At 37.5% G+C, this 19364-nt stretch overlaps 1 protein-coding gene across 6 annotated transcripts in view; it reads right to left on the bottom strand.

The window, feature by feature from the left end:
* The window catches only part of DLG1 (discs large MAGUK scaffold protein 1), a 173788-nt gene that overhangs the window by 109686 nt on the left and 44738 nt on the right, over nucleotides 1-19364 (bottom strand). For all 6 annotated transcript variants that reach the window (XM_075507201.1, XM_075507203.1, XM_075507205.1 and 3 more), the window contains exon 4: nucleotides 2398-2562. In XM_075507201.1, coding sequence (XP_075363316.1) covers nucleotides 2398-2562 — 165 coding nt within the window. The remainder of the gene's footprint in view (nucleotides 1-2397; nucleotides 2563-19364) is intronic.

Here is a 19364-nt window from a genome sequence, read left to right as displayed (position 1 = left end):
AGTTTTCAGATGAACAAAGCTCAGAGAAATTTCAGTTCTACCATACATTGATCTGAAATTAATAAAGAGAGTAGTCACATGAAAATAATCAGAGGTATGGTATAAATGGTAATATGAGTTGCATGGTATTTCTCTTATACACATTCTTTCCCATCAAGTGGTGATTTCCGAGCACTTACCAATTTGAGAAAGATAATATTAATCCTCCTCAGAGACCTAACATACACAGTATTTTGAAAAGGCCTCACCATGTTTTGTAATTATACTTACAGGCTGCTTAACTCTATTTCCAGAATAGTCTAAATGGGACATGGTTTCTTTCTTCCAGAACAGTGCAGAGCTGTATATTCAACACACCCCAAGAAAACTAAAAAATTTTCAGCTTAGATCACATCTGAGCAGAGGAAGGCAGAGTACAATCATTCATATCTATTTCTGTAAAACTGTTCTAGGTTTTACATCAGTGTCTTTACAGAAAATTACAGTAGTTAGATAAAGCTCAATTAAAACAGATAATTACGGTTCCCATGTAACACTAAATACAAGCCTCGCTTGTTTGTGGAGACTGCCTGGTAGGATCTCTGTAAGGTAGAGATCACTCACACTATGGAGAGGTAAGAAATTAAGTCATCTTCCATGGAATGTTAATATTGCCAATATCAAATCCTCACTTCTGTATTTCTGTATTTCAGATTATTTTTGCAAATAGCCAACTAAAGTCAAACACAGGAACTATTCTGAGTAGTTTGGTTTCCCTTAGATCCAAGCAGCCAGAAAGAAACCAAGGTAATTACAGCCCTTTGAACAGTCTCAAGTACAATGAAGTAACACCTAGTCAGTTCCAAGAAAAGGGTCTTCAGTCTCACATACCCATTCTAGAATTTTATCTTTTATTTCTTTGAATTTCTGGATTATGAAATGCATTATACTTGATCACTTACTACAGACAGTTTTAGTTTGCCTCTTTGCCTTTTTGATCCCTTTATGCTTTCTGAAATGCAAGACTAACTGCGCTATGAATTAGGAAAAGCTTGTGAATAAACAGTTGACCTTAAGTAGACAGAGGCTGAGGATTTTTTTTTTCCTAATGGTTGCACACAAAATGTGATGTATTACTTTCTGAATATCAATAAATTCAGGGAATTAGACATGTGAAAGTGTGTTACTGTGTGTCTACCTTCATAAGCCACAGAAGACTGAGGTCCTAGCCATTCTCAAAATGAAAGGTTTGTCATACTAGCTTTCTTACAAGGCTCTTCAAAGGTTAATATAGCCCACTTCAAAAAGGTTATTCATTAGAGCTTAAAGAATTCAGCTTGTCTAGCCCCTGAAGACTACGGAAACACACAGAGAGTTCCTTACGGAGTTATAAGTAAAAACAAATAACTGTGTTCAATATCAACATATACATTTTAAAAATCTTAGAAAAGCTGGAACACAATTACTTAACACATCCGCCCACTACAGTTGGCTTCTCTGCAGAATCCTTACAAGTCAATTATAAAGAGCTGATACACTCAACAAGATTTTTCTTTATAATAAAAAAAAAATCTGGAAATGTAACTAAGTTCAAAACAACTTTTTTCTTAAAATATAGAGGCGCTCGTTACAATACACTGCCAATTTCAGTCACAAAGGATACCACCACACACCAACAATTCATGCTAAAAATACCAAACCGTAGGCCTACCACAATGTAAGCCCACCTCATCATTCTAAAGCCCACCCATCAGTATCAAATCATTTCTCCACTTTTTCCTCAAAACAAGCCATAAAGACTCAGAACTGTTGTAGAGAACAGCGTTTAGTCTGGCACACTAAAATACTATGCTATTCAGAAAATTATTAAGCTACATCTTCCTACTAACCCAGCAAATAAAACTGCCTGCTACAGCCCCCAGACCCCCAAAACCTCACACTCAGTTTGTCCTCTTGATTTTTCAATCTATCTTGAAGTTACTGGAGCTAACGTGAGAATAATGGTGCTGTATGCTGAAAAACTCCAGAAACATATATTACACTTGGCTTATTATGTTTTCCACGTAGGTCCTCAATTAAAATGTTTACTAGAAACAAACTCTGGATTGGTTCTACAGGATCCTGGTAGAAAACCCAAAATGTAACTGACAGCAGTAACCACAGTGCCTATCACAATTACACCTAAGACCTTAAGTTACCTACATTCATTATCTGAGCATTTTACTATCACGCATTTTTAGTCAGAACATGCGGAACTAAGTCAATGCCTTAACATCTACAAAGTAAATTTTACAAATGAGCAGTTCCATTAAAAAAATAGAAGCAGGTGTATCTCATGCATTTTTTCCCCCACAAAATTATATTCCTGGAAAGTATATCAAAAGAGTTCACTCTTACAATAACTTTAAAAATGCCTACCTTTACTGGTGAAATATGAGAATGGGAAACAAATCCATGGACATTCTCAATTTGTGACAGATTCTTCTCTGATACGTGAACCAGCTCTGGACCCGTCACCTCATTGGTAATGTGTGGAGAGCTGTGCTCCTGTGGAGGTGTATCTTCATCCTGATAGCGGTATTTCTGAAGAAAACAATTATAGAAAAATATCAGTCCACCACAGAAATATGAAAAGATTATCCAGAAAGCCTAGGTCAGACAAAAATAGTTATTTTCTGACCCTGCTGACTTCAAGGCAATAAAATCTAGAAATAAAAGTTTGAATTAGTATTTTCAGTTTAAAGACTGATCCTGTCTAAAAAGGTTCCAGCCTTTTTAGTCTCATCTAGAACTACTCTAAAGCTACCTAATTTCCTTTAGCCTATTTGCATACAGTAGCATGTCCCCAAAACCTTTTTCCGAAGAACTTTACCCTTTACTAGTTTTTTCTTACAAACACTTTAACACTACATTATTCACTAATAACAGAATGCCCCAGTACCAGTTGGATTTATCACCTCGTCCTGCCTTTAAAAACTATCAGCCTCAAAAGCTTTTTTCTATACTTCCGATTTAGCACATCTGCCAAAAGCATTTTTTGTCAGCTAAAGAATTTCAGCTTTTATACTGGGGTATCAAAATAGTAATTCACTACTGCTAACTTCATTATGAAATAATAAAATGTGGGTTTGCTACCAGACAGATTAAGCTTCCCCAACAAGCAAGTCTTCAAACAGAAACACAAGATATTATTCAGTCTCGGTCTTAGTAATTTGCATTCAATTTCAAAAACCAGAACCTATTGCTTAGCCACCAGGGATGCGTTCTAGTCAGACTGTGCTGTATCCACACTTGCAGATCCCTGCTAAAAGGTATTAATGAAATCAGGAGCATATTGATATGCTCATAATATTGACCTGTTCTCTGACTGCAGAGTTAACTGCTCATCCAGCACCTCCAAACTCCAAAGCTAACATGGGCTCACATAACAAACAAACATAAATATAAGCTTCACTCCAGTTTCACCTTTGTAGTCTCAGCCAATTCTGAGACAGTTTAGGTAGTCCACACATTTTATTGCTGGTTAAAACTACAGCTGAAAGCTGAAGTAATGTAATTTTTCCAGCAGGGTTTACTGTGTCCGTAAGATGCACCCCAACATTTCATAACCACATTCACTTTCACACACTACTACTATACTCTGGAGCACATACATAGTTGTTACTAGTTTATAGGGAAAGCATGTCACGTCATTAAAGGAACAGAAAAAACACTTCTAAACATGTAATAATTTTAAACTTGGAAAAAGCTATTCCTATTATTAATAAAGCATATTTAGGATAGAAGACATTTCGTGATTTTTTTTTTTAAACAGAATTCTAAGATTTACGTACTACAATTTAAATAAAAAAGAGTCATCATCTCGGTAAATCATTTTTACATCATAATCCAGCAGATTACTGCAAGTAACCCATTTGTCTATAAGCACGTGAAAACTACACCAAGGCAGCACCTGATAAACAGTGTATAACTAACCCTCTTAACAGTTACATGAAAGTATGATTTCAGGCTACCACAAAGATCCTTGCCCTTCACAGAAAAGTCCTGCAATATTACAAAGATATGAAGTCTACAGGATAGACTATAAAGAAACTGCTTGAAATGATCCATCAGTTACCAACTCCTGTATTGCTTAACCCACTCGTTTCCTGCCCGCCCACCCACGCCCACGTGCCTGTCTTAGAGCAAGACACTGGTTTTTGTCTATCCAGCAAAAAACAATCTCTAAGCATGGTCAGATAGGACAGCTAAACTCCTAACAACAGGAATCTCTTACTCTCCCAAACCCTGGGGAAGGCACCATATCCCCCTTCCTTTCTTTGGTTCTGGCACCCAAATCAGCAGAAAATTGCCAACCTTTTTTCTCCTCCTTCACGGGGTTAGACTTGTACTGGATTACTGACCCCAATCCAGGCAGGGACTCAAAGAACACCAGAGACAGTGCAAAAGGAGGGAGGAAACCAGGACGGGATCTCTCTCTTTTGGAAGTGAGCTATACATAAGTCTACTCTGTCTTCTGTAGACTTATCGTAAGGCAATATTGCAGAGTTCTGCCAGGTTAAACGGGGCAGCTGAAGTCACATAACTGACTTGTGCTGAAAGAGGAAGGATTTGTTCGCTCTTCTCTTCCCTGCTATGTTGTTCTGCCAACACTAAGATTCCTTGGGAGGCAAGTTAAGTTCCCTTACTAACTTAGAAGGAACAACTTGCGGCTTTACATTTCCATCACCCATTGCACTTTACCCAGTCACAGCTTGCCCTACAGCACACCATCCCCACCTCTGCCTCCAAACCCCAAAACAGCAGCAACAAACCCACACCCAACCACACACATACAGGCAGACACTAAAGATGCAGTTTCTTTTAGCCCGTAACTGATGAGATATCAGAGATCTTTGACGTTATAACCCCGATTTATTTTTGTACTCTAAAAAATAAAAAAAAAATAATTAAAAAAAAGTTTATCCACCCTAGTCAATGCAAACCTTCATTGTTAACACCATACAAGATAAAGGGTCAGTATATGAGAGAAATTATGCTTTTGAAGTATTAGAAATTATTAAGTAGAAGCAATACAACTATATTGTCTCTAAAATACCAATTATTAGCAGAGAAACCCAAGGCAGAAGAAAAAATTGCAAAGAGGAAAGCAAGAGCATTAAGACTTCTGTTATTACAACAACTAACCTCAAAACACTTCCATACCTTCTCCTTAGCTGGATGGCAAAGGAAAGATGGTGAATGCTGATAGTTGTGAAAAATGCAATGGTTACTCGAAAAGCCCTAATTTTTCAAATCTTTCTCAGAGATTTCATGAGATGACCAAGCCAACTTAATAGCTCACTACTAGCAGAAGATAAAAGTTCTTTTTCTTTCCTTTCCCTGCAGCAGAGAGATGCTACATTGCTCAGCTTCAGACTCTTGCCATTCATCTATTTTCTGAGATTGACTTGTTTTTAACTTGTCAAAAGAAAACCCTAAAAGGACTTGACATTAACTCTCTAGAGCAGCCATGTTAAACATCAGAAACAGGGAAGAATTATCATTTAAAGAACAGTGTTGGCCAAAAATACAAGTGAACTTTATCAGACCATAAAAAAGATCGCATTGGAAATTACAGAAAATAAACATGAGAGCTGCAAGAAGCACAGAAAATATCTTGCTATATCAGAGAATGCAGGAATTCTGCTCTGCTGGTGAAGGCAGTATTGGGCTGGACTTGTGATCCAAAATGTCCCTGCCAGATCTCAAGCTTCGATTTCACTATGAAATACAGGAAAACGGGGGCTGAAAGTGGATTAAGTTCCCAGTTCTTCTCAGACAAGACCTGTGGAAAGCTAGAAGTGGATCATTCCAGTTTTATTAAAAAAAAAAAAAAATTAATAGTCACAGGTCAATCAAAATTAACTTCCTTTGCAGAACAGTCAATACCTTTAGGCAAAGGACAGAATTACCTTGATTTTTTTCCTGAAACCAGACACATTTATTAGAAACAGGTATTTGGACATGCCTGAGTATAAACAGGCTTTAGATTTCACTAAGAAACATATGTTTACATTATACAATGTATCAGTGCTTATAATAACATGTGAAGTTTTAATAGATCTGTATGTCATTATAATTTAGATTAGAAATGAAAAAACATTGTGGTAAAGGATTCTCTCTCATATGAGGCACTGACAAGGGCTATAAGCTTCTCAAAAAAACATCTTAAATGTGAAGTGCTAATTGGATTTTGATGCGATATTCAAGATTGACTTTACTATTATTTGCAAATATTTCCCAACTTGAAACTACTAACAAAAACAGAATTCATGTTTAAAATACGCTAACTGAAATACTTACAGGATAATGTTTCAAAGTGCAAATAGAAGGCAAGGACACAAAGTGCATGAAAACATAATGTCCACAATACTTCCTATTTGAAAGGTACCACACTATCTTTGCCCGTTGCAGAAATTACTTTTGAGCAAAGTGCTTCAAGTAAAGGAAATTACTGTATCTTATAACAGCTAATTCTCCATAGAAGTGGAAGTGTTTTGCACTACTTTACTATGGAGCATCACCTCTGAAATACTATGCCTCTTGACTGAGATAGTGCATTCGAGTGATCTGGCATGATCAAACAGCCACCATTCAAAATTGCCCGTTCCTTTCCTCTCCCTGGAGCTGCCATCCCTTGAACAAGAATTCAGTCAACAAGAAGTCATGCCAACTTCATTCTGCTGCTACATATGAAGTGAAATCCCATGCAAGTTACCCTCCAAAGCGTTCTAAAGATACCATTTCACAGTACAGCCTAGCTCACTCAAAGGGCAGCTACTGTCCAAAGGACCAGGACCCATTCAACCCCTCTTGGTCGAGCTGTATAACTACATCTCCCTGCCCCTTGCTGCTAGTACACATCTCACTTCAGATGGTGAGCAAGCTAATCCAGCAGAATGTTTGTTCCCTCTTCCAGCAGTATTAAATTTTCTTTAATTCCCTAAAGTGGCTCACAAGATGAGATGTGCAGCAGTGCTGGCATAATAGCGAGAAAAGCAGGCAGAGAGTAGGACCAGCCCATCTCATAGTGGCTAGCAGAAGCTTATTTCTCTGCTTACAACCCAGAGAATCCAATCCTGCACCCAAATCCAGGCTCCAAGGAGAACCTAGCTTAGAAGAGCCAGCCAAGCAATAGGCAAGACAGATCAAAGGAAAGAAAAAAAAAAAAAGGCAGGTGTGGCAAAGCAGCTCTGAACTTGCAGACAGACTGCCTCAGCTGCACATCTCAGAAGTTTCCCAGCACTCAATTAGGTAGCAGCCAAGCAATTTAACTATTTTTAAGAAGCTTTATGGACTGCTGTATAATTTATAATCATAATTTAAAGTCCAAAGCAACCAAGTGCTAAACATTTAACACATACTTCTGACAGGGATACTGCCCCAAAGGGTTCAGTTGCAGCTATACACGAGTGCCAAAATTAAAAACATTTCTCTTCTGATGCAATATAGTTAACAAAATTTCTTTTGGCTAGGTGAGTTCTGAACTGTAACCAAACACTATGGACTAAATTATTTACTGTTGTAAACTACTGAAAAATCCATTTACTTTAATAAACCAGTGCTAGTTTACATGAGACAAGAAGATGGTCCAAATTCACTACAGTGAAATCATCCATCGTGTTAATTGTTCAGGCTCACAGCCTCCTTGCTTCAATTCCCAGGCCTAGCACAGTTAGACAAAAATAAGGATGAACAAAGTATCTGCAACAATGTGCAGGACAAACAAGGATTTTGTGGACATTTTACAGCACTGTTTTTCAGAACACAGATCACCTGTTCACAGAAAAAGCACAGAAAAGCTTTAGGAAACTCATTCTAAAAAAGGTTCGCTTTAGTCTGCCTAAGCTCTTATCTATATTTTAAAAAGAAGATATTTCAAACAGATTCATACATAATCTATCCCCTAGAGATAATTAAGTTGTGGTTGTATATTTTTTTTAAAGATCCTCTAATGAGAAATCTTACTGAAACAGAAGTGAAAGGAAATTCTTTAAAGAACACTTAAACAATCCCATGCCCTAAACTGGTGACCCATATCCACAACAGCGTGTAACACTGTTATTCCAGAGACTCAAGCCATACAGAAGGCCATGTTCATGGACAGAAAATTAATTATGCAAGAACATCCTTAACTACCAGATAATTTAATGACAAAATGCAAGACAGCAGTAACTACAGTTCTCTTCAAAATGGGATGTGTATCAAAATCCAGTTCACAGTAGACATACACATCAATCCACTGTCTTACGTGAAAACAAATTTGAAAGCACAGTAATGTATCTTCTCTACACACAAAGAAAAAAATCAGTGCTAAAACACCTTAATATCAGAGTGAAAGGGTGCTTAAAAACAATAAAAAAGTTCATAAATTGACCTTCTTATACTCGCTTCCCTTCTCCTCCAGATTTTAACCCTCCCCACCCACACAGCAATACGACTCCCAAGTTACTACACACTTCAAACAACAAAAACTACAAACAAAACCCAGGAAAACATACACCCCAGCTTATACAGTCTGTCCCTGGGTAAGTTTTAATTTTCACTGTGCAAGTCCAACCCATGTTTTGAAAGAGGTTAAGAATAAATGAGGACTTTAATAAGTAAATCTAGTCATTTGAATTCAATAACTATATAGAAGCTCACAGAGTCAGACCCTCTCTGATGCAGTATGAACAGGCAGCATGATAAAACAAGGTGGCTTTAGACCATTTGCACCTGGCTCCCCAAGTTTAAATACTTGTCCTTGTTCAGTCACTGCTCCACTTTAGAAGTTAAAGTAAATCTGAAAGGACCCTTCGAAAGATCATTCCAGCAACTGAAGCTGTTGGGAAACACTGCTTGACATTCAACATCTCCATTCCTGCATAAAAGGACTAGGATGCAATATGTCAAAACCAGATGAGTAGAAAAACCTAAATATCTACAGTTCTCCTCACATCTCCCCAAAAACCAACCCCAAAACAACTCCGACTTCCAGATACCATTCAGCAGAAAGTAACCTCCAACTCTAACAACAAAAGCAACAATACACCCAAATTTTGCGTAATCTCGCTAAAACAAAACTAATCCAAAATAAGTATTATACTAAGATGCTAGTGCATTTTGTACAAGTCTAGTCTAGTGGAAGTGCTAAACCAGAAACTAGTGCTCAGGAAAATAATAGTGCCTTCCTCATGGAAGAAAAGAAAAGGACACAAAACAAAAAGCATGCTCCGTTATTGCAGAACTGAAGTTAACTTGAAAACTTTTCATTTGTAAAAACCGGGCAGATTATGAAAGCCAAATAAAGTCTCTTTGCAGGTGAACAACAATTCACACTGAAAAGTTGAAAGCCTGCGGCTAAGAAAAGAAACTTCAGTAATGTAAGAAAAGAGGATACGTGTTTGTGTATTTTCAGAACTTCTTCACTGATCATGGAATAGGACACTCAGTATTATTTTCAATTTAGGCCTCAACATGCAATAAAACAAATGACTTGAAATATTAGAACAGGTTTTTTGATCTTTGGGTTTGTTTTCTTTTAAACACAAGTTCAGTACTTTGAGTAACTAGCTGCTTCATTCTCAAATAAAAGCACTAAGTTTTCTTTTAATAGTTAGAACTAAGACAAAAACATAAGGCATTTCACCCCCCTTGGACAATTTCAGTTTGACACTGTATCTTGAATAAAACTGCATATAATGTGTTTATTTAGGTCGCAGTGTCCCATCATATGTCAAAATGCACAGCTAGTGTTAAATTTAAGTATTTACATAATGCTTCATGTCATGGATCTCCAGAAACGATACAATTTAAGATGTATATATACATTTACAAAAACATCGGAAATACTTGTAGTGAAGAAGTTCACCTGTTCCAGAATGCCCAGGAAAAGAGACCAAAGAAGGAGCAGTCAGACTGTGAATGTTCTTTTCATGTGTAGTCAAAAAACAGTAAAGGAAAATGGAAAATACTATTTCATAGGATTACTTCTGTGAGATGAATTGTTTCTTTATGCAAAGGACTGAACGGGTTATCCTGTATTACTGTTTCACAATGTCATTTAAATATTGATTCTTTCACTATTCAAAGGCTATGTTCCCAATAGACAAAGACTATTTCATTTTCAGTGCAATACAACCCTGCAACTTTTCTTCAAAAAACGAAAAGTGCCTACTAGTGCAAAATGTCTCTGCATTACCAGCAGGTCACAACTATTTAAACCTAAATCCTTCAGTTCATTTGGGACGTAGACTAGTATAGAGTACCCACTCTGTATTAACGCAGTACATGTTTATTTGAAGATAATTAAAGCCTGTGCATAAATAGTCCGAGATATTTTAAAACACAACACTGCTAAATTAATCGCGCCCAAGAAACTATTGGTGTGCAAGATACACTTCTTAGCATACAGCCAAACAACACTGCTAAAGATAATAATACGGAATTCTGTGTTTTGTACCAGGTGCTTCTTTACCCCTCTCCTCCCACGCCTGGCCGCTCTGCTTGCCAGCCCGGTGCCGGCGGCGGAGCCCCCTCCAGCCGCGCCCCACGCCGGCAGCGCGCCCTCCGGCGGCCGGGCGGGCCCCGCGCCCTTCCCGCGTACGCTGCCACCTCCACCGGGCAAGCGTCCCCCCCGGGGCAGGCTTCCCCCCCGGGGCAGGCTTCCCCCCCGGGGCAGGCGTGCGCTGAATTGGAGCAAGGTAAGAAGTCATTGATGCAGTCAGACAGACAAAAAGAGCTGCTGCTGACGCGCGGGTACAGTAGAAAATGCCGCCATCGCTCAGATCCGACACAAAACGCCCAAAGTGGATTCTGGATGTTTGCTGGATATTTTTAGTTTGGTCTTAAAGTGAACAGCATCCCTCCTCTGCGATTCAACCGGCAAAATTAAAATCAAGATAGTATTCTCATTCTATGGCTTTCTTCCCAAGTTTATTATTTAAATATGAGAATATCTTCTAAATAAAAAAGGGATGTGAAGATCCACAAAAAGAAGGGGGGGGGAAAGAAAAATCTTAATTTTATAGCAAATAGTTTCCAAATTGCATCAACAAACATGTACATATTTTCAATTGAAAAATGCTTTGGACACATGAAAGATAAGTAGATTCAAAAAAAGGCAAATTCTTCCCTCCTGGAAATAAAGCATTCAACTTTAAGTTTCATAATAAATCGTTCACACTATCAAAGACACATAAAAATTTAGACTCCTCCCTCCCAACCTAGGTGACATTTATTCAACATCAACATTTAGATAGATATCTATATATCTAAAAATGCGTCACACATGCATGTATGTATGTATATGTGTACACACACACAACTGTTCCCAATTTATAAAATAAAATCTAGTTCAATTTTTTTGTTGTTAAAAATAATGAACACTGACTTGGAAACACTGAATATGCAAAATAAGTTTCGGAGAGAAACATTTCTGAATCTCTGTCTCAAAAGTAACTTCACACACATACCCTTTTAATTTTAAAGGGGCTTTCCAGTACTTAGTGTTCTCATCATATCCTTCACACTGTGCATTCATTTTACTGAAAAAAAGTATTTTTGACACGACACTGAATATATTCTGTTTACTGTTCTAAGGATTACCAAATTATATATGTTCTATTACTCTGAAACCTAAACAGTTGATGTAGTCCTAAAATGACTAGATGCCCAAGGGCACTGTTAAACCCAAACCTGCCACTAAGAATTGCTTCCATCAATATGATGTCAGGAGGCATTTCCAGCCCCACATCTCAGTGCAAGTCTCCTGTGTATTTAATTCTCTACAGCTGAAGAAAATTAAAGCCAAGTGCCATAAACTGATTACATGATGATTAATGCTGATTAATGGAGAATGACGACATTTTACATGCGGCATTCAGTAAATTCAAAATGTTGTTCAAAGGGATCTTTAAACAGTAGGCGTGATAATTCATTACTTCTGTCACAATCACCAAGAGCTCTGATAATCAAGTAAGGCATGGAACAAAATACACACTATTTAATCAGAAATTAAAGGTAGTTACATTAGACATAATGGCAATCATTCATTAAATGCAGCTTACATTTCCAGGAAAGTCCTTTTATAGACCCACCTTACATCCAAACATTAAAGATATTGTGTTGCTGGTACATGCTACTTTACAGTGGCATAGCATCGGAGAAAAACAATCCAAGTTTTTTATGCTAGGAGACATTTTTTCAGACCCTGTGCACTTCAATCGATCTGTGACTGAGATTCCAGAAAAATGCCTCTGTAAGCGCTGCTTGCTGCCGGTCTTTGACATTTAATCTAGGTCCATAGTGTTCAAAAATAAGCCTTTATATAAATAGGTTGAATCCTTCGGGAGAAATTTTGCTTCACGTTAGAAGCCAGATCTTTAAAAAAAAACAAAGCAAAAATCCTGTGTCCATTTCTAAAATTTTCGAGTCAGCTTTACATTTAATTATGTTAGCGTCAGCTTGAAGTGACAACTGTCTCACAGCCCAAAGTAATACTCGGGTCCTGTCAGCCAGAAACCAGGGTTAGATCCACCAAGGCAGCTCCACCTGCTGCAGTGCAAGGTCTGCTATCTCCTCCATGAAAATAGAAGCAACTCCAGCAGAGCCACTATGCTCAGTGCATGCTGGCTGCTTAGGGGAGGGGCAAGATGTTGCAGCAAGGGACTCGTTACACGGCCCGATAGAGAGAAACCCAACACTTCCCGCAAGGTGCTTTCGCACTGCACCAATGAGCATGTGAAAACCCATTTTAAAATCAGCTGTGCATAATTATAAAACCAGGGAAGTTGTAGGCTTAACAGCAGGGAATTTGCTGATCTGCAGTTTACACTAGCTTTTTCACGGAAGTGTCAGCAGACCACAAAATGAATGGCTATGGGATATTTAGTCCTCATTTTCAAACATTAAAGATTCAAGGTTATTTGACACACGTTAAGAAAATGTTCTTTAACTGCTGAGTAAAACTCCTAATGGTCTACCAAAAGCAATAAAGATACAGCTACAGAAATATATGAATATTCTCCAACTTCAACACACAATGAAATCAGAAGCTGCTATTCCCCCCCCCCCCCCCCCCCCCCGTTACCTCTAGGAACGTGTCAATTTGGTTATGAGGAGGAGCTCTTGGTAAAGCATTTTAAGCAACTGTACGTGTGAACACTTAAACAAACAGTTTGAAGAAAAAAGCTTTTTCCTTAGAACTGAAGTAAATACAGTCATGGTCTCCTTAAGATTTATTGTTCTTTTTTGTGTGCTAACAAGTCTAAGACACAAAATTTTTTTTTAAAATGGTTTGGGGTTTTGGGGGGTTTTCTTTGTTTGTTTTGTTTTTTTTTTAAATCAAGCCCTATAAGGATTCAAACTTTATTTCCATTTTTAAAAGTGCAGGGGTCCCTGCAGGATTTTAATTTATTTATATCTTTTAACAAATTGCATTACAGAATTTGATCAAAAACACATCCTCTGTGGTTTCTCTGCTCTTGTACCATAAAGCTAACAAACCTTTGCAAAAAGCTTCAATGAAATAATGTTAGCCATCACCTCTATTTTTAATTGTACTGAACGGTATCGTAAAAAAGCCTTTAATACCTCCAGAGAAGTCTTTTTCAATCCCCCCTCTTTAGGATGTGACTGCTCACCTGAGTTTACACCTGTAGCAGCCTTCTGTCATCTCCCTTTTACTTCATTTGGTTTACGTGATAAGCACCCCTTGAGGTAGAAAGTTTAATGTAGTGTAACATTGGCATCCACACTTACAGCTCAGAAGTGAGTAACTTCATGAATTATACTGAGACAGTCATCTTTATATAAATGTGCAGATTGATGAAACCAAAACTAAGGCAAGATGTCTGGAGAAAAATGTGTAACTCAGCCCACAGTAAACCTCAAAATAAACTTCATTTGCATGAGGACCTCTTTCTTGGTAGAATATCCAAGGACTACAGATGACAGCATTTCCATACTAATAAGCATAGTTTTCTTTCCACCATGTGCCATGACCTACAAGTTTTCACCAAATAGCCTTGGACATCACCTCCCACAGTAGGTCATCTTCTGCACGCAAGTACAGCAATAAGGACAGGACCAAAGGAAATCTCTAACACTCTGCTTAATCATCATGGAAAAAGAAACAAAGACTATAAAAAACAACAACAACAAAAAATACACCTTCTTTGTTTAGCCAAGTTAGGTTAAGTTTTTCTTGCAAGAACATTCAAATCCAAGGGTAGCCCTAAGTGTAACAGAATGATGGAAGAACCTAAAAACCCCTTTACTTTCCTTCAGCTGGCTGGGGGTCACAGTACAGTCTCTTGTCTGAAGAAATAGGGCAGAGCACAACTGAACACACTCAAATGCCACACATGAAAAAGGAAAAAACGCACAATGGGAAGAAAACAGTCAGAGTACTGTCTCTTGCCAAACAAGAATGTTCCTATCCCACAAAACCACCTTTTCTATGTACCACAGATGAACAATCCATCTTACTTCCATACTTCTAATCACACTGTAATAATATAGTTTCTCACTAAAATAATACACAAATACATGCCAATTTCATGACAACAAATAAAGTCAAAAAGCCAAAAGCAGTTCTCGAATGTTGCAGAAATAGCTTTTTGCGATGCAGAAAATAAAAGCTCTAACGTGCCACGGGCATAGAAGAATCAGTAAGAGGAAGATACAGTCTACACATCTACAAAGGATTCCATCAGTAAGATACGATAAAGAAGAGAAAGCTTAAGTAACTTCAGGCAATTATATCTACATTGTTGATGAAGACTACATAAAACATCCGAATTTTTTAGCCATGTATTTGCAGCTGTAAACAAATAAATTGGTTACACTGCAAAATTGTCTTGATCTTTATAAAAAGATGGAACTTTTTACACATCTTCCTGCCCACAAGCTTAAAAATACAATATTTAAGCTTGTAAAATTAGAATATATTCTTACATATTTTTCTGACTAAATCCAGAGATTTAACTGTAATGAAGGTTTCACTTGTTCAAAACAATTATTTGTACTCAAAGTACAAATACACAGTTGTGTATTTTTTAAATACACAGTTGTAAACATAAAAGCTTCCTGAAATATGAACATATAGTATGTTATCATATAAAGAAACATATGGAACAGAGAATATTTGGAAATCTACTTTTGAGCTCTGAAGAGACATATCCCCACCTATTTAACTATTGCTCTGATTCAACGGGAAGGTTGGATTAACATTTCAAAACACAAAAAAACAATTTATTAACACAATGACTAAGCTGTTGATAAGAAGAATATGGCCTTAACCCCTTAACTGTCTATCAATACTCCCTCCCAGTTTATCAGTCTGTATTTTGTGTTATCACATACAAGCTTGAGCTCCTAGAGTCAGAGCCCACCATTTCCATGCTGATTATACAAAGCAACAATTTTTAAACTGGGAGATTGCAAGATACACACAGTGCCAGCACTTCATCCAATGCTGCCATATAGATAGTCAAGAACACATCAGTATTAACTGAATATAGAAAAACAAAAACCTAAATTTTTCTTCTTGCACAGGATGTTTCCACCTGACATTATATAAATGTTAAAATTACAGTTTTAAATAGAACAATCTAAAGAAACAAATTCAAAACTTTTAAAAAATCATGTTTACTCAAAATCATTATCAGTAAAAGTGACTGGTTCCATCCTTATGAAAACACTGTGTAAAATGACTTGCCTTTATTTCAAATTTTGTTTGAATGTTTACTTGGCAATAATCCATCTTTACGCATGGCTCCCATGTGCACAACAAAAATATCAACATCATTAAGATCTTTAATTAGTGAGCAAGACTAATTTTGTTATTATCATAAAATAAGAAAGCTCTTACTTCCAAGTCTCCCCAAGCAGTATGAATATCGGATGGAGAGAAACAAGAGTTATGCAGCATCAAAAAAACACCCTACAACACTTTCAGAAACTTAATGCTTCTGTTCAGCACTTGCCAGCTATTCTTGATTGAACGCACATAGTACCCATTTCATCGATCCATGTGTTCCGCCCACATCCTCAGTACAACACAGGTTAGGAAATGGCAATCTCATAAGCAGTAAGACCTGGAGCTTTTAATGAAATGAGTAAGTGAAGGTCTAACTTGACAAATGTACCAACTGTTCAGACTGCCAAACTGATGGGGAAAAGGCTATACTAACCTTCGTATTTCTTCACACAGAACATGTCATTAAGTATCACTGCAGGCACCTGTCAAGCTGGTGGGACTCTAGTTTAGGCCCCTCTTCTGCAGAAGCCTGAACCGGTATACTTCCAGGATACTTAATACAATCCAATCAAAAAAAGAAAAAAGACAAAGATGCTTTTCAGCATCAGAATTATTTAAATCTAATAAACTTATTTTAACCTCTGCTCTGCATAATCTTAGTCTGTATGGTCTTGAAAGAATACAGAGAATTCCAAAATTAGGCTCTGTAAAGAAGCTTGGATACTGGTTTAAGATTACCTCATACTAACAGAGAGCTCTAACGTAATGGCCGTAGCAATTCCTTACTCGAGGAGTAGTAATTTTATAAGCATTTTCTATAAGGTAAATGAAATTTGAACACTAGTTTCATAACAATCGGTCTGGTACAAACTGCATCCATCAGCACCCATGAAGCTCTTTGGCTTTGCAGTTCTTGCTCCCTGAAGTATCAGGTGACCATCCAAGCCAATTTTGAGAAAGCAGCCAAGAAGTGTACTGCTTGTTCCTGCATGCTCCTAAATTGCCAGAAGAATCATGTGCACAGCACTTTCAGGCAACCAGGTTTATTTACTGAAAACACTATGAGCTGAAAATTCCCCTTCTAAAGGGTACCTTTAACAGGTATCTATACCTTAGAAGCACCTTTTTGTGAGTTTGGCATGTAAACATGTTTGCAGGAGTTGAACTGGCAGCCACTGTTGCACCTCCAGTTCAGAACGCTGATGTTTATCTGCCCTTCTTAAGAAGCTTAATATCCTCAATATACAAAATTTGCAGTGCCCACTCAATCTAACCCATACGTGCTGAAAATAATCATCACTGAACTCTCAAACATTGAGAGAATCCTTTCTACTGTTTTGACACCAACAACAGAAAAATATTTCCTGGGACTATTAGCATATTGTAAATACAGCTGTCTGTGTCTTAAGTTTCCAAAATCTTGAAGACTACCACAGCTCCATTAACTTCAGAAGGAAGGTGAAATGTTACTTCAAAAAGAGGAATTTGATTAATAGTTGCATTTTTTAAAACTTGCCCCACAATGGCATTTAAGCCCAGAACAGGTCCTATGAATAGAAACTTTTCAGTGGGTGTTTGTGATTTTTCTCCCAGTTTATTCCAAGTCTTAAATTGTTAAGCATAAGACAGATCTGGGACATCACTCCGATGAGGTCCTTCATAAGCCTTGGCAACTCAAGCCAACAAACAGATAAGAATACTTTCCTTCCCAACTGAGTGACCATCATTATGGGCATTTTTATAAAATTGCTTTTGGAATTCTCTTCAGTCCAAAACAGAGGAGGAAAATATAATGCCATATCAGAGAAATAACCCAGAGGTGTCTGTGTCATGATGTCCTCTATGTGCAAAAATAATCAGGCTTCAAAATACAAGCTGCAAAATAATGACAGACTGAAGAGCACTCGGAAGCAAAACTTCACAGAAAACAGACCTTCCTGACAATTACTACTGGATAGAGGTCCTATGTATTCAAAGTGTGATTTCAAAGATACTTAATCATATCATTCATCTGTCAGCCCCTGCCTCTTAGTAATTCTAACACTATAGGTTAATTTCAGCCAAATTGACTGGAGGGATAGAGGTCTCTGAGGATATCAATAATTTGCAAGTTTCTCAGAAGTAGGTAGCAGGCAAGGGAACAAGTATCAAACAATCCCCACTAAAGGAAGGGGAAGCGGGGAGGGGGTAAGGCTGTCTAAGCAACAACAGGCAGAATTTATATAATGAAAAAGGTATTAAGAATATCAAAGGAGGGAAAAGTATAATAAAATGCTATATAGTAGCTTATATTAAAATGGTAGCACACCTTGACAAAAAGTTATAGGAAGTCATGCTTCCTATAGGAAGGCAGGTATGAGGCCATTTCATGTTTTCAAATTAAAAATTCTGGGCCTTTTTAATGTTTCAATACTTTCAAATGTTTTGAAAGTATTTTAGCACTACTGGAACATGCCTTTACATCTTTAGTTTCCACACAAGAAGTACTTGAGAATTACAGAGGTTACAGAATTGGCTAGTATGACTACTATGAAATCCAAAATCCCATGTTACTTTTTCCTAGCTGGAAACCACCAAGATCAGGAGAACATCTTCAAAACAGACTAGGAAAGGACTGAAAACAAATGGTTCCTTTTGCAAGACTTCAAATTTGATCCAATAAAGAGGATGTAAATGCAGCAGATAGAATGAAGCCTACCTGACCTCCTCTGTTAAATTAACTGCAGAAAATTAATTTCATTATATTGGTAACATTTCTGTGAGGAAAAAAAATAAAATAAAAGAAAAGGGTGACTGTATTCTGAATAGACTGTACTGTGATTAGAGTACAACCCAGCTAGGAAATCGCTAAAATCAAAAAGTACTACATTACTTCAAATGTATTTAACATGTCTAGAAACAGTCTGTGGTAGGTTGACCCTGGACAGCAGGTATGTGCCCACCCAGTCGCTCATGTGGGCTCCCCCCGCCCCCAAAGGATGAGGAAAAGAATCAGAAGGGCAAAAGCAAGGGGAGAAACCTCATAAGTCAAGATAAATAAGCGAAGGGGGAAAAAAAAAAAAAAAAACAACCACACAAACAAAAAAACACACCAAAACAATGAACTACACACACAAGTGAGGCAAGCCAAATCACTACCACCTCCCACCAATGACCAACTTGAGCAAGAGCTACTTTGGAAAGACTTCCCCCCCCCAGTTCTATTGCTGAGCATGATGTTAAAAAATAAGGAGTTCTTTTCAGTCAGTTTAGGTCAGATGCTCCAGCTGTGTCCCCTCACAACCTCTTGCACACCCCCAGCCTACTTTCTAGGGCAGTAGAGTGAGAAACAGAGGAAGCCTTGACACTGTGTGATCACTATTCAGCAATAGCTAAAACATTGGTGTGTTAATCAACAGTTTGTCACAATCTAAAACACAGCACCATATGGGCTGCTGTGAAGAAAATTAACTCCATCCCAGCCAAACCCAGTACCAGTCTGACCTGAAAAGTCCTTTAAAATTAAGAACTGAGAGATCTTTGCATTCAAAAAACATTGCTGAATTCACTCATAGAATAAAAGTATGTGATTATTCTAAAGTTGCCTTTGATGTGTTGC

The sequence above is a fragment of the Mycteria americana genome, chromosome 7 (genome assembly GCF_035582795.1).
Source record: "Mycteria americana isolate JAX WOST 10 ecotype Jacksonville Zoo and Gardens chromosome 7, USCA_MyAme_1.0, whole genome shotgun sequence".
Lineage (NCBI taxonomy): Eukaryota > Metazoa > Chordata > Aves > Ciconiiformes > Ciconiidae > Mycteria > Mycteria americana.
The sequence above is the reverse complement of the archived record's forward strand: the minus strand, read 5'-3'. Positions and strand labels throughout refer to the sequence as shown.